The sequence below is a fragment of the Neofelis nebulosa genome, chromosome 1 (assembly GCF_028018385.1).
Source record: "Neofelis nebulosa isolate mNeoNeb1 chromosome 1, mNeoNeb1.pri, whole genome shotgun sequence".
Classification (NCBI taxonomy): Eukaryota; Metazoa; Chordata; class Mammalia; order Carnivora; family Felidae; genus Neofelis; species Neofelis nebulosa.
Window position 1 is genome coordinate 235813300 of NC_080782.1, and position 15581 is coordinate 235828880.

A 15581-nucleotide genomic window follows, 5' to 3' on the forward strand; every position below is an offset into this window, starting at 1 on the left:
CTCCAGGCTCCAAGCTGTCAGCACAGAGCCCGATACAAGGATCAAACCCACGAACCATGAGATCATGACCCAAGCCGAAGTCGGATGCCTAACCAACTCAGACACCCAGATGCCCCAGTATCTCTGATTTTCTAAGTTATGATACGTAATATCGCAAATGCCTTCAAGTACAACTAGATGACTGACTTCTCTGTGATCTCTTGAACACAGACAGTTTTCCATTTGACAGCACTGCTTACAGCTTCTCCCTGTAGGGTAATCAACGACCGCTGGACTAGCGAACAGCACTCGATGTAAAATATTAGAAATTTTTATTTCCAAGACCATTCGTTTTAAGTCTACCGAATGCCTTCTGGGCCAGAAGCCCACGTAAGAACTGGGTGATTTCCATAGTTACTTAGTTTTGTTTTTCTTCCTGTTCAATAATTTTCCCAAACCAAAAAGGACTTCATGGTTTACAGAGGGATCTTCTATATCAACTTACTGTATACTCCCTTAATAACCCTGCAAAGTAGATACTCATTTTCCTCAGTACACTCAAGGAGGGTAAGTCTCGGAGAGACCTGACCCTGGTTATCAGGCTCCCTCCAGACATCAGCGTCACACACAGATGGACTTGGCGTGGTTCAGATTCTTCATGGCTAAGGTGCCCATGTTACAGACTGTAAACCCAGTACCAACACTTGTACAAGGCAGAGTATGAAGTACCCCCCCAACTGTACCCGCCTAGACTGCCTACAGTATTGCCCTTTTTAATGGTAGACATAATGGCCTCTAAAGACCCTTTCAGCTCAGCTTTCCATGCTTTTACAATTTTTATCCCAAGTGAAGAGAGCACAAATGGTATTGTTTCATACAGTTAAGAGATGAAAAGATGGGTTTCATCTTTGAGCAAAAACTATTGGGAGATCCAGTAAGTACATCAGGGCACTGGATTGAGATGGCTCAGGGTAGAAACAGAGCATGAAGGAGTTTAGCCATCTTTAAAGTATCTATCCTAAGATACAATCAGTAAATGTGATACGGAAGAGACTAGAAAAATGCACAAGCTGATGGGGTTACAGTCGAGACAGAAGTGAGGAAAAAAATGTTACCGCTTAATCTCCCATAATGTGACCTAATTATCTGATTATCTGAAGAAAGAATATTGGTGGAATGATTTGTCTCTGTGGAGTCCATACAAAAGGAACAAAGAGGAAAGACATGTTCCTTTTTATCCAGCACGGTACAAGAGGGGCTAGATATACCCAGGTCTCGAAGAAATGGTTACTCTTATCGCTACACAGCGGGTATTTCTATGAGGCTGGACTATTCAATAAGATCATTTACATCCTGCATCGCACAGCCTCAAGAAACCCCTTTTCTCCACTCCTACACTCACCAAATAATCCCTCAATGTCCAAAAATCCTGCTGATGAGAATAAGGTGTCCTAGGTTCAGTTCTCTTTTAATGAAATGCCTGCATATCAGAACCACCCAAGGAATTTTTTTTTTTAACCCTGGAGATTCTGATCCAGTCAGTCTGGAGTGAGGTCTCAGAACCTGGGTTTTTTTTGTTTGTTTTTTTTTTTGTTTGTTTGTTTTTTTTATAAATTGGTTCCCTATCATCCTCTGAAGGTGACCAATTCTTTTTTTTTTTTAATTCTTTTTTTAATGTTTATTTATTTTTGAGAGAGAGAGAGAGACAGAGTGTGAGTGGGGGAGAGGCAGAGAGAGGGGGAGGGAGACACAGAATCTGAAGCAGGCTCCAGGCTCTGAGCTGTCAGCACAGAGCCCGACTCGGGGCTCGAACTCACGAACCGGGAGATCATGACCTGAGCCGAAGTCAGACACTTAACCGGCTGAGCCACCCAGGCGCCCCTCAGAATCTGTTTTTAAAACTTTCCACGTGACTGATACACATCCAGATCTGGAAACTACTGGCCAAGTGAATTCTTCTCAGCCCTCTTCTAAATGCACATTAGAATATCAGTGTGGGATGGGCAGTAAAATAAATACAAGTAAGACTTTTCATGGGCCAGTGGTTTTCAGTCTTAGCTGCTATGGAGAATCACCTAGGGGGCTTTCAACATTGCCAATCTCCAGGCCAACTAAATCGGAAAATTTCTAGGAGGGGAGGGCGGACATTAGTATTTTTTCAAATCACCTAATGTTATCCAGGTGATTCCAGTATGTCCAGTATGTGGCCAAGGTTGAGAATCACTGCTTTTGATGAAGGGTCAGCAAACTCTTTTTATCAATGGCCAGAGAATAAGTATTTTAGGCTTTGTGGGTTATACAGTCTGTCACAATTACTTACCTGCCATTGAAGCACAAAGCAACCATAGACCATATACTAACGAATGTGCACAGCGGTCCTCCAAAAAACAAAACAAGGAGCCAGCTGAATTTGGCAGGACTTTGCTGAAGCCCTGCTCTAGATAGAGAACACACACATTGTGGTTACTGGAGAGCTATGTCCTTCACTGTAAATATTGGCATTTTAAATCACAGAATGCATAAAATAATGTAAATATATAACTCTTGGTACAGTTCCTGACTCAGTGGGGGCTTGAAAAAGCAGTCTCATTTGATTAGCTCAAGATAGTCCCGGGAGCCAGAATGATCTGGTTGTGCTCACAGGAATAAGTTTCTGGACCTACATAGCTTCAGATGGTTACTTAGGGACCGCTTTCTTGGGGATGATATACAGCTAGAATATGATCAAGATGGGACCTAGCCCAAATGGTTTCACTGCCAAATATTTAAGGAACAAATAAATCAACTCTACACAAGTGTTTCTAGAAGACAGAAGCAAGGAACACTTCCCAACTCATTTTATGAAGTCAGCATTATCCTGATGCAAAACCAGACCAAGAAATTACAGATCTTCCTTGAGTTATACCCCAAGAAAGCCATCGTAAGTTGAAAGTATCCTAAGTCGAAAATCCTAACCTACCAAACATCACAGCTTACTTAGCCCAGCCCACTTAACTGTTCTCAGGGCTCTTATATTAACCTACAGTTGGACGAAGTCATCTAACACAAAGCCTGTTTTATAATAAAGTGTTGAATATCTCATGTAATGTACTGAATATTGTACTGAAAGTGGAAAACAGAATGGTTGTCAGTGTGTCGGCCGTTTACTCTCACGGTCGCACAGCTACCTGGGAGCTGCCAATGCCCAGCATCGCGAGAGGATCCTACTACATATCACAGCCTAGGGAAAGGTCAAAATTCCAAGTGCAGTTTCTATGGAACGTGTACCCCTTTCACACCATCATAAAGTCAAAAAATCATAAGTCTAATATCCTAAGGTGGGGACTGTCTGTGCATGAAAAGTGAACTACTGGGGCGCCTGGGTGGCGCAGTCGGTTAAGCGTCCGACTTCAGCCAGGTCACGATCTCGCGGTCCGTGAGTTCGAGCCCCGCGTCAGGCTCTGGGCTGATGGCTCGGAGCCTGGAGCCTGTTTCCGATTCTGTGTCTCCCTCTCTCTCTGCCCCTCCCCCGTTCATGCTCTGTCTCTCTCTGTCCCAAAAATAAAATTAAAAAAAAAAAAAAAAAAAAAAATCTTTAAAAAAAAAAAAAAAAAAAAAAAAGTGAACTACTGTTAAATAAAGAAGGCAAGGTAGGGGACACTCTTTATTTAACACTTCATGAAAATAGGACTCCATCTGGAGAATACCAAACTGGGCCAGAAGGCAGGTAGCTTTTACCAGAAAAAAGAGTAAGGAACACGGAAGTAAGTAGAAAGCTCAGAGATGGCTTGGCATTTGGGGACGGGTTGACTGGATATGCTGCATTTCTGGTCAAATGGGGCATTTACAGAGACACATTGCAACACTACAGACTACTATCTCTCATGAACGTAAAAAAGTCACAATAAAATATTAACAAATCAAGCAATATATGAAAAAGATAATACGTCTGTCCAAGTGGAATTTATCTAGAGAACGCAAGTCTGGCTCAGCATCTGAAAATTACTTAATGCACTATACTAACAGATTAAGGGGGGGGGTGGGGGGGGTGGGGGTGGGGAACACATGACTATCTCAATAGATACAAAAGAAAATTGTAACTAAATTCAAAATTGCATTCATGATAAAAATTCTCAAAAAACTAGAATCAAGCTGATAAAGGGCATCTACCTACCAAAGAAACACACACACACACACACACACACACACACACACACGCAAAACTGTACAGCTAACACAATACATAACAGTAAAAAGACTGGACACTTGTCCCATAAGATTGGGAATAGGGCAAGGATATCCATCAACTTTATGTAGATTTTGCCTCAATAACCTTCAATTAAAAAGCCTATATTGATGCTGTGAAGCCAGCACTAATATATGCTTGAAGCCCTTGATAAAGGTATAATAGTTACCTAGCTTATCTTGGGAAAGCCAGTTAGGTGGACAGTGAACAGATTTATACAAGCAAACCAAAAGTCCCAAGGCTCCTGTCTCTCAAAAGTATTTGACTTCCTCCTTCTACACCTGCTGTGCTCAGAGTGTGATCCCTGGATTATCATCATCACCTCAGAATTTGTGGGAAATGCAAATTCTCAGGCTTCAACTCAAACCTCCAGAATGACACACTCTGGGGGGGTTGGGGGAGGCGTTGCAGTCTGTGTTTCTAAAAGCCCTCCCATGAGCCCGATGCACGAAAAAGCTTAAGAAACACTGCTTTACACAATACTAACAACCTCTGGCCTCTCAGCTTCATTTAGTGCGGGCCTGTGTTAAATGCAATTTTGCAAACAATTAAAACCGCATCCATCTTCTTGAGTTAAACGTGTCTAGAAGTATCTTGTATAAGAGGATCGTACTAAGACTCGAAAAGCACATTCAACCTCTATTCTTTCGCACATTCCTGAAATTCTTGGCATATAAAAATTAGCAGTCCCCAAATTCCTCCTCCGCGCTAGATTTCTTTGGATTTGGCCTCCAGGGGGCATGCTAGGCTCTTAACACTAGCTCCAGGTTTGGGAATAGAGCACAGTGACAAGACAGTAAGTAATTGGTTTTCTCTGGTAAACTGACCCCCTCAGGTGAAAATGTCTTAAGAAAGAAACGCCCTCTGTCTAAGTGAAGAAATTGCTTCCTTGCTAAATCACATTCCTACTTAATTCTCAGGGCTCTAATCAGTGCTCCGATTTTCATACATTAGATCTGGTAAGGCAGTGACTTCAACAACCGGGCCAATTCTGGAGCCTCACACTGGTTTTTGCTACAGTACTATGCCTGTAAGACTACATTCTTTAGGCTTCCATAGGTTGGCTTGTGGATTTGAACTTGGTATTTACCTACTTTAACCTTTCCAGTACAGCCAGAAGCAGCCACTCCACCATCCTGACTGTTCCACATTCTGGTTGCCCAGAGCTTTGCTATGAATTGGGCATATGATTTCATGTGACCAGAGAACCACTGGAAAGACAGCTAGACTTCCTACCCAGATTCACTGCCTAACCTATCCCAGTCAGATAACTAACCCCTGCTTCCCACAAGTCTCTGGGGATGTGCTCCCCATAACACCAACTATCTGATGCCAATTTCCACAGCATCCAGAGATCCTGACCGGAAACAACAAAATGTACTGTTTATCTTAAGCACAGTGAATTTACTGGAATGATAGCGATGTGGGGAACAAAGAAAGGTAAAAGATAAAAATTAAGTTTCCTTACAACTTACAGCCCGTTGACAAGTCCTTGAGACCCAGAGTGACATTCCTCTGGGAGCTCAGTTGCCTCCTTGATGACACTTTGCTAAGGACAAAAGGCAATCTTAGCTTCACGTTATCCCAACCTCCAGGATCCTGTTAAGTCTACTTTAACACATAAAAATTCCTTTGGAAACTTCCTTTCTCTCTACCCCCCCCCCCCCCCGCAAATGTAAACAATCATCCTCCAAGCATATAGCCCACTGATACACATCTGAAGGGTGTCATGACTGAGTTTTTACTAAACAGTAATAAATTGCCTTTTCCTGACAAAGCTAGTCTCCTCAGGATCCTGGAAACCTTGTTTCCAAAATACCTTGGAGACTTATGCTATCCCTAACCCCCTCCCAATCTGAAGGTATATAATCAGTCACTCTTCACAACCCCAGCACAGCTTTCTGCCCACGGTCCTGTCCCCATGCTTTGATAAAACCACCTTTTTGCACCGAAGACATCTCAAGAATTCTTTCTTGGCCATTGGCTCCGAACCCCAACATTTCTACATCAGTAGTAGCTTCAATAAAAAGCCAAAGAACAGGTAAGAAAATAATAGGGAGCCAATGGAGCTCCAAAGACAAAGCAGCAGCGACACAGCAATAATCATGCGGCACCAAAGGGCGTTATTTCTGCCAGTGATGAGCCACCTCACTGTCTTCCTCACGCCCTTGTTCTCTGGAGTCCAAGTCCAGGCAAGAGGTTTGATTGGTTGACTCAGGTCACAGACCTGCCCCACGAGGCACCAGGAGCAGAGAGGCAGAGAGGCATGCCTTTACAGAATTCTACAGAGGCAGGTATGCGTGATCTTCCCCCAAGGAAACACGCAATAGAGGAAAGGTGATTTGCCTAAAGAATTCTGAATGTTCAGAAAGTGAGAGTGGATGCCAGACAGCCAAAGTAAGACAAATGAATTCTACAAAGTGGAAGGTGAAATAAAGGCTATGATGGGATAAAGCTAGTCTTGCCTATCTTTGCCCAAAGCTAAACCCTGTTACAGAATATTTAAAAAACAAAAAATCACCTTATTTTGAAAATGGCTAAAAACAAAGTAAAGAAGAAAGCGTCTTTTCCCTGCCTTTTCTATATCAACTCTACCCTCAGGTAACCAAGTGGTAGATCACAGTAAGTTTCCTTCCAAGGGAGTAGTCTGGATAAAAAAGTGAAGAGGGAATGAATGACAGATTTAGAAGTTTGCAACCCCTAATAAATAAATGAGTGCATGCATTGGGCGTCGGCGGCCACCAATAACACAAAATGAGAGCCCACTAGCCATTAGGTGTCTTTTTATGTCTTTTTATGGAACACTATTAATCGATCTCTTCCAAAATAATGAGCCTGAATGTGAGTAAATCTGTAGATTCAACTAGCAATTTATAGGAAATGCAGAGGTGAGAAGAACATGTGAAATTGTATCACAAGGACACAAACAACAAAAGCTAGACTGTGAGAAGTTCTACGGAACAACTTGGTCTTTTTAACAAATAGCAAGTGAAAGAAAAGAGAAATAGATGGAGGGTGAACCCATGAATCAAAAGACAACTGCCACAAAAGCCAATCACAATGTCAGTTACTTGGATCCTGATTCAAACAAAACAATTGCAAAAAAAGAAGTTTATAACCCTTATTGGACTATCAGAAATCTGAATACTGACTAGACACTGAATTATAAGGAATTATTGTCCACTTAGGTATAATACTGCGGTTATGGTTAGCTTTATATAATGAAATAGTTCAGCATGGAATTGATGAACGAAATTTCTTTCCAAAAATATTGAGGGGGAAAGTGGATAAAAAAATGTCAATGAAATAAGGCTGTTCATGAGTATATTATGGAACATGAGATTGTATGGTCTTTTTCTACCTACGTTTGGATGTCTGAAATTTTCAAGAAAAAGTTTAAAAAGAAGAACGATACAGCATTTCTTGTGCCTTATCAGTTCCTATTATATTCTCAAATTTTCCTAATATACTGCCTACTTGGAAGCCACAGCGTATTATGGACCAAGACTATGGCTGCCCTTCCTTGTATTGATCTCATGACTTTCCCATGTGATCAGGCAAAACATCAAAACATCAGTAGTATTAAGTTCAGGAGTGTTTCCCCTATGACTGACACAATATTTCTTTGGTCATAACTTCTCTAATAACTATGATTATGATAACTATGGTAACTGAAGTATCTCAAGTACATTCAAAACTCTGTGAAATAACATTAAATTAGGAATGCTAAAAATTAAATCCAGTACTTGAACCCCCATGGAATTTTTTTTTTTTTTAATGTTTGTTTATTTTTGAGACAGAGAGAGACAGAGCATGAACGGGGGAGGGTCAGAGAGAGAGGGAGACACAGAATCCGAAACAGGCTCCAGGCTCTGAGCTGTCAGCACAGAGCCTGACACGGGGCTCGAACTCACGGACCGCGAGATCATGACCTGAGCCGAAGTCGACCGCTTAACCGACTGAGCCACACAGGCGCCCCCGGAATTTTCTTTTCAAATAAAAGGTCTATGTATTCACTAGAATGGTTAGGTTTAGGGCATCAGAGAGTGATGATAGAAAGGGATTATAAAATATAATACATATAATTATATAAAATATCATACAGAAAACAAACAAATAAAAAAGGGTGGTCTAAGTCTTAGGTTAAAATCAATCCATCTCACCAAAAGTAAAACAGCCTAGGTGAAGTTTAAGCAGAATTTCACCTGGTCCTTCACTGACCCAAAGCCATACCCTCTGCGACCCCTATTCTGTCACAGAGATGAACAACATAGACTCTTCCTGTCTCCACTAGTTCAAGACGCTAAAGAAAAGCAAAATGACAAAGTACGACTGGCAAAGCAGGTCTACTGGCTCCAGAAATAAACTCGAGATCTGAAAGCAAACTCTAAGTTTTCTAAACTTGATTTATCTTTAAAAGAGGGGCGCCGGTTGGTTAAGCATCAGACTTCGGCTCAGGTCATGATCTCATGGTTCCTGAGTTCAAGCCCCGCATCAGGCCCTGTGCTGACAGCTCGGAGCCAGGAGTCTGCTTCAGATTCTGTCTCTATCTCTCTGCCCCTCCCCTGCTCGTGCTCTCTTGCTCTCTAATATTAAACATTATATATATATATATATATATATATATATATATATATATATACACACACACATATATATATACATATTATATACATGTATATATATGTGTGTATATATATATGTACATATACGTGTATATATATATTAAAGTCCCTTTTACTTTTTTCAATCAGAAAAAAATAACTGCTGAAATTCGACTCAAAAACTAACAGTATATTCTTATTCTTTAACATAAGGATCTATAATAAAACAAACTAAACATATACATTCTTAAACATTCATTGTACATGAAGGAATCTAAATTTGTTTTGAAATCATGAGCTAAACAGGTCCAAAAAGTGTCACAACATTCTTAGTTTTGCTTTATTCAAATAGCAAGTCAAAATTTAGTTAATATATAGATTTTTAGGTGCTTGATAAAAAAAAATTTAATCGATGGTAAATTTCAGCGGAAGATGATACACAACACAGTCTGTTTTTCAAAACTTCATCATCTATTTGTTCAGATCACCTTTTACATTCTTGCATGTCTGCGTTTGAAGGAGTAACGAAACACAGGCGAGCACTGGGTTGTACAGCGGTCGTGTGTACTCCTGAAAGAGGGATAACACTGCAAAGGGCACAATTAAGGAAACATGGTACACCTATCAGCTGTATTTTGCACAGAGGGTAGGAAAGAGCCATCCCGTGGCGTGTATGCCAAATAGTGCTTAATTTTTTGCCAACCGCCCCCAACACTTCCAGACAATAAAACCCACAAATTCCTTTATCCTCATATATATTGAGAGGCTTAATAAAGAATTAGATTGCACCTCGTTAGGCATGCTTCCATCTTTTAATGTGAATTTTATCATTTTAATGTGAATAAAATGAATTTCAATTAGCCACCAACCTATGAAGTTCCTCTTGAACCCAAAGATAGTTCACAAGCAAAAAAAAAAAAAAAAAAAAAAAAAGACCAGGAAAATACTAAACTAATTCTTCAATAAAGTCACAGCCTCTGAAAGAAAAAAATGCCTAATTAGAGTTGGACACCTAGACAGGTAACTCAGACAGCCCTGCAATGGACTCTAATGCAGGAACCCAAATAATTCAACTCCAAGCACATAGTAAAGATTGCAGGAATTAAGAAATGGCAAGCTTTTCAGCAGTGAGGTAGGCCAGAAGAATTAACCAATTAATGCCAATGACTCTTGCTAATACAAAGGCAAAAGTGAACATAGAGGAAAGCAAGCATACAAATCAAAGGTTCTCAAGCCTGGAGAGCTTTTCAAAAGTACATTTCCTAGGATCCATTCTGGTCTTATTGGAATTTCTGAGATTCAGACCCAGTACCAAAATTCCTTCACAAGATCCCCAGGTGATTTTTTGTGTATCCAGCAATCAGGATCACTGGTATTCTTTACAAAGAAGGTGAAAGAGGAAAAGGAGAGAGAGGGGAAGTGAAAAGACCTTCAGAAAGTATTCCCATTTGTTTAAAGCATCAGCTTTCCATTTAAACTATGCTCATTAATTTCATAGTACCCTCTCCTGGTCGGGAAGGGTATGTAGTATTCTTAGAACTATGGTAAAGAAGAAATTTCCCGTTTTCTTAGTTGAAAGAATATATCTAGAAGCAATTAGTGAACCTTCATTAATTCTGTATTTTCTCATAATTTAAGTGTAAAATGGTTTGGCAAATATTGTGGTAGCAAAGGTGTTTCTAAACCTAACCTCAACAGTCAGGAGTAATTTTAGAGGTTTGTTGTTGTTGTTGTTTAATGTTTATTTTATTTGAGAAAGAGCACGCAAGCAGGGGAGGGGCAGAGTAAGAGGGGGAGAGAGGATCTAGTGTGGGTTCCGCGTTGACAGCAGCCAGCCCAATGTGGGGCTCAAACTCATGAATCGTGAGATTATGACCTAAGCTGAAGTCAGACACTCAACTAAGCCACCCAGGCACCCCCAAGAGCAATTTTTAAAAATGTGTCATCTGCTTTATTTCAAGGTTTGTCATCCCTGACACTACTGACATATTGAACCAAATGATTTGGGATATTGCAGGGAGCAAACTCTGAATATAAGCAGTTTTACAATATTCAGTAATAACTTTTTTTGTGACATAGAAGGCTACTGTTTCAATATAAATTATGAGTTTTTAAAATCATCTTCATTTGGTACTTTTATTATCAAAATATATTTCTTATTAGTGAGAGATGACCCATTTACTAATTAAATCTAAAATTCTTTAATTTTTGTATACCAAGTTCATAAAGAATATCTCATAAGAAAGAACAACCATAGCGAAGGTTTATTTTTAAATAAATTATTATGGGATTTGTTCATGGATACATAGTATGTGTGTACATGAATATTCTGATTATTTTTCAATTTAAGCATCTTGTGATATATAAGTCTATGTGGTACAACAGTTTAATCAGCATATCCTGGTTGCTTTATTTAATTTTTCACGTTAAACACAAGACCAAAATCAAAACCTTTGAACCTGTACTTTTCAACCTCAAAGAATAGCTATAATTCTAAAATAGCATCAATACAGCCAATATTACTCTTCTGAATATTAATGAGCTATACTGAAACAAGGTAAAATATAAATACCTTGCTTTGTACTTAATTTGAAGTGTTGCCACTAAAATCAATTACAGATGTTTATTCTGAAAGACATTACTATGAAGGCTGCAGACTCAAATGCTGATAATGGTTTCAGAACCAAATTTATGGAACACCCAAACAATAGGTTGCACTGTAGACCTGTAGACAGTTTTAAAATACTCATTAGCAACATTTTTTTAAAGACACAGAAGGCTACTGTTTTCATATAAATTGGGAGTTTTAAAATCATCTCCCTTTAGTGCTTTCAATTGTCACATGGCAATAAACCAAAGACCCAAATAATTTCAAATGATCACAGATACTATTTAGGCAAGAATTCTCAGATGTCAGTACTTTTAATGTCGTGTACATCAAATTATAGTAAAAAGAGGACTATAAACAAGATGCAGCCCCTCTATTTTCATGCACAGCACAAGAGATTACAGTAAACCCAGTTTATATTCCACCATCAAGTGTGGCTCTCCCATTAGTTCACTTTGTGACGGGTCTGAAAACAAACAAAAACAAACATATTAAAGATTCTCAGAAAAAGATAAATTCAATGATTCCACTCACATGAAAATCTAGAACAGGCAAAACTAACATGAAAGAAGACAGACGAGCAGTTGCCTGGGGCCAAAGGTGAGGGACTGACTGCAAAAGGAGCAAACTTTCTGGGGTGATAAACATTTTATATCTTGACTGGGGGGACACTTACACAGCAGTACACATTTGCTAAAATTCACAGAATATACACTTAAAATGAGAGCATTCTATTGTATGTCAATTATACCTCAATACAGTTGACTGTAAGACAAACAAACAAAAACAACAACAACAGACTGAAAACGTTCTTCTTTTTCAAAGCTCTGAAGTTTTCCAGAGGCTTCCCAGAAACAATCTTTAATCAAGAAATTGAGCAGTCTCTTAATCTAGTTTGCAAAAACGTTTTATTTCTATTGTTTTGTACTCTCTTCCATACACAAACATAAATCAGAATCCTAGACCAAGAAAATTTTTTAAATCTTCACTCATTTTTAGAGATGAGTCAGACAAAAGACTTATTTTAACCACACAATACACCTAGAAGAGCTTTTAAAATTAATACTAACAGTAAGTTGCAAAATAACAAAGCCTTTTTCCATTTCTGTCCCCTACTCCACAAACAGGATAAAAAAACCCAATGAACTAGACTGTAAAATCAGTTTGTAAAAATAAATAACCACCCACATTAAAATAATGATTACAGGTCTGGATGTTTCCTCGCTGGATCTCCTAAGAGACTGGAGGTTACTGTGTCGCATCAGTTCGGTCATCTATATACTCTCTGCACTCATCGCACCAGAAAGCAGCCTTAACAACAACGGACGCTGCTGTAATTATTAATAACAGAGTAAACTGCTATGTATGTAACAGGCATTCAAAATCTAAACTTATAAAAAAAAATGCCTGCACATGAGTACAAAGGATAGGCAAAGATGTCTGCCTACAGCACTGTTTCGTGTGAGTAAGTGGAAAAAGATAAGCAACCATCAATAAATGCACTGAGGTATCACGCATACCGTTAAGATAGACCCAGTATACCTGTTGTGTTAAAAGAACAAAACAAAACACTAAGCAATGCCAAATATTTCTGGTTATATATATATATCCGTATGAAGACATACAGGAAAAAGTCTGGAAGGAAATACACTAAATATAAATAGCAAGTAAATGAAGAATAAAAGAGAAATGGGTTTGGGGGTAATCGTGGAGGACTTGAGTTTCAGCTGTAATGTTTTAAATTGTTAAAGAATACGTTAATTTGTATAATGACAACTTTCTTTTAAACCGTTTTAAGCTTTGAGTTGAATAAAGTACATGCTTATTAAATAAGTCACTTCCACCAGAAAACAGCACGCCACATAAGCAGGGCGATGGCCTGTGACTCCAACGCCTGCTGTGAGAGCATGAGGGAGGACTGAGCCTCTCCATCAGGCTGTTTAACCACCGTCAAGTGAGGGAACTAGAGTAAACAGAAATCCCTTTCAGCATTAAAAGTCTTGTTTTGACTTTACCACTGCCCTCCTCCTATTCCCTTCCCTTCCTCGTAAAATGTGCAGAATTTTCTTGGCCAAGTACTCCCCGATGAGCAAGCAAAACTTCATCACTTCCAACACTGAACTCAAGACCCTCCAGTCACATAGGTCTTCTTAACCCACTCTTATGTGTGTTGAGACAATTCTCCATGCGTCTCTCATGCTTCTGTAAGCCTTGGATACACTGCCTGCCTTTGTTCTAGGCTCTCTGTCCAAAGTTGTTACTAAAGTGAACAGACTAAGAAGAAGACAAAGATCGTGTCTCCTCTGGAGCACAGAACAGGAAGCCTTACTGCCTATTGTAAAAGATTCACATGCCCTTACCTGGGGGTTCCTCTACCTGTAATAAAATACGTAACATATGCAGCATCACCTGACCTTCTTCTGGCTGCTCCGTGGGAGCTGGGGCTCAGGGAACCAACCAGAAAGCTGACACTCCAGCTACTACTACTGCTCGTAGTAATAAACTGTGGTCTCTAGGAATCTTGTCTTCTGCCCGGATTCATGAAACCATGGCAGGCTAACCTGTTAGCTTCTAGACAGGACAACATCAGAGTTCTTCAGCTGTTCTCTCAGGTTACAGACCCTGAACACAGTGCTTCTACCTCTACTGTATCAACTAATTCACACATCTTCTAGGAATCAGGTTATGTGTCATATTCCCAAAAGTGCCTCTCTCTCCTACTCAACAACAAACTATACCCCTATCCCTTTTTATTCCTAGAATTTATCACAATTTGCAATTATATGTCTGTGTTTAACTGTCCAACGTTTACCTCCTGCCTTAGAAAGCACAGTTTGTTTTTTTACCATTGTATATTCAGAGCCTAGCTCAGTGCCTGATACATAGTAAATATATAACTGAGTAAATGCTCAATAAGCATCTCTCACTTTCTTTACACAAACTTACAGGAGGTGATTTTTAAGGAAATGTGTTCTTACAACTAATTTAAAATGCAAGGTAGAAACATACAGACATGAACTATCACCTTGCTAATTTAAAATGAGGTGTAAGTTCCATGTAAAAAGCTTAGGGATTCCAGGTTTTCCTGCATTCAAAAAGTTCCCTCAGGAAAGATTCTCGAAGGGCAGGCTCACTAGACTTCTGTTGTGTCCACAGCATTTCCTCACCAGACATTAGCAGCCAAGCAAAACTAGTATAATTTAATCCTGTTGGGTTTTTTCTGTTTCTCCTGAACCGCCGGGGCAAAACGAGCAGAAACAACACTAGACAGAATTATATTTGTTTATCTTCCTCAGAAGCCAAAAAATAGGGGATGCTGCATGTATTGCTCTTACTTAAAAGTCATTTATCTCATACATGATACAATTATCCAAGGAATTTTGTTAAAAATGACAGATTCTTCTTTCCTATTCACCACCTATAGTAGCACAAAAATTCTCTGGGGGTGGCAGGCAATTTTTAAGGAAAAATTTTCTTATTTTTTCTAGTTCTTTTAAAAACTAGTCGTGTCCCACAAATATTTTCAATACTGAAACAACAATCATTGTTCAAGCTACCCTAACAATACTATGTTAGACTCACACATTAGTCTATGTCTGCAGGACATGAAATGAAAGACTATCATTAGTTGATTGACAGTAACTATAACCTTGAAACTCCACAAAGAACTTTCACCTTTAAAAACCAGTTAAAGAACAGTTATTACCATTAAATTTTGTCTCATTGCAATGAATAAACACAAGTGAATCCAATGAGCTGTAAGGGCCATATGGATGAGGACAGGACGCTGTGGGTTTTGTTTGCTACCATTGCCTTTTACATTATTAGGGCTCCATAAAAAGGTGCTGAATGACACTTACCATTAAGAATATCTTCAAATCCAATAGTCTCATCATTACCCCTCAAAATATCCAGTGAAAGGTTTGAGCTTGGAAGGAATGGAAGACGCTGAACCTTCAGGAAAAATATGAAAGGGCAAGATTAGAGAAAACCAAAGGGGGGGGAGGGGAACAATAAATAATCTAACTTCTTGCTCTTCATTCTTTATTTGTAAAATTCATAAAACTAAATAAACAGTTTAACCAGTGGGGGGAAAAAAACCAAACAGCAGTTCATATTTTACACCCAAACCAAATTTTTTAAAATTCCTCAAAACTTTACTCAA

General features: G+C 39.2%; 1 protein-coding gene across 2 annotated transcripts in view; it reads right to left on the bottom strand.

The window, feature by feature from the left end:
• POMP (proteasome maturation protein) overlaps positions 1-15581 on the bottom strand; it is a 44813-nt gene that overhangs the window by 17166 nt on the left and 12066 nt on the right. Inside the window, exons 5-6 of one of the 2 annotated variants that reach the window (XM_058688828.1) lie at positions 15277-15370; positions 10994-11882 (exon numbers count right to left, since the gene is read on the bottom strand). In XM_058688828.1, the coding sequence (XP_058544811.1) occupies positions 11815-11882; positions 15277-15370 (162 nt within the window). In that variant the 3' untranslated portion in view covers positions 10994-11814. Of the gene's footprint in view, positions 1-10993; positions 11883-15276; positions 15371-15581 lie in introns of those variants that run through there. The other variant, XM_058688817.1, reaches the window with a different exon arrangement.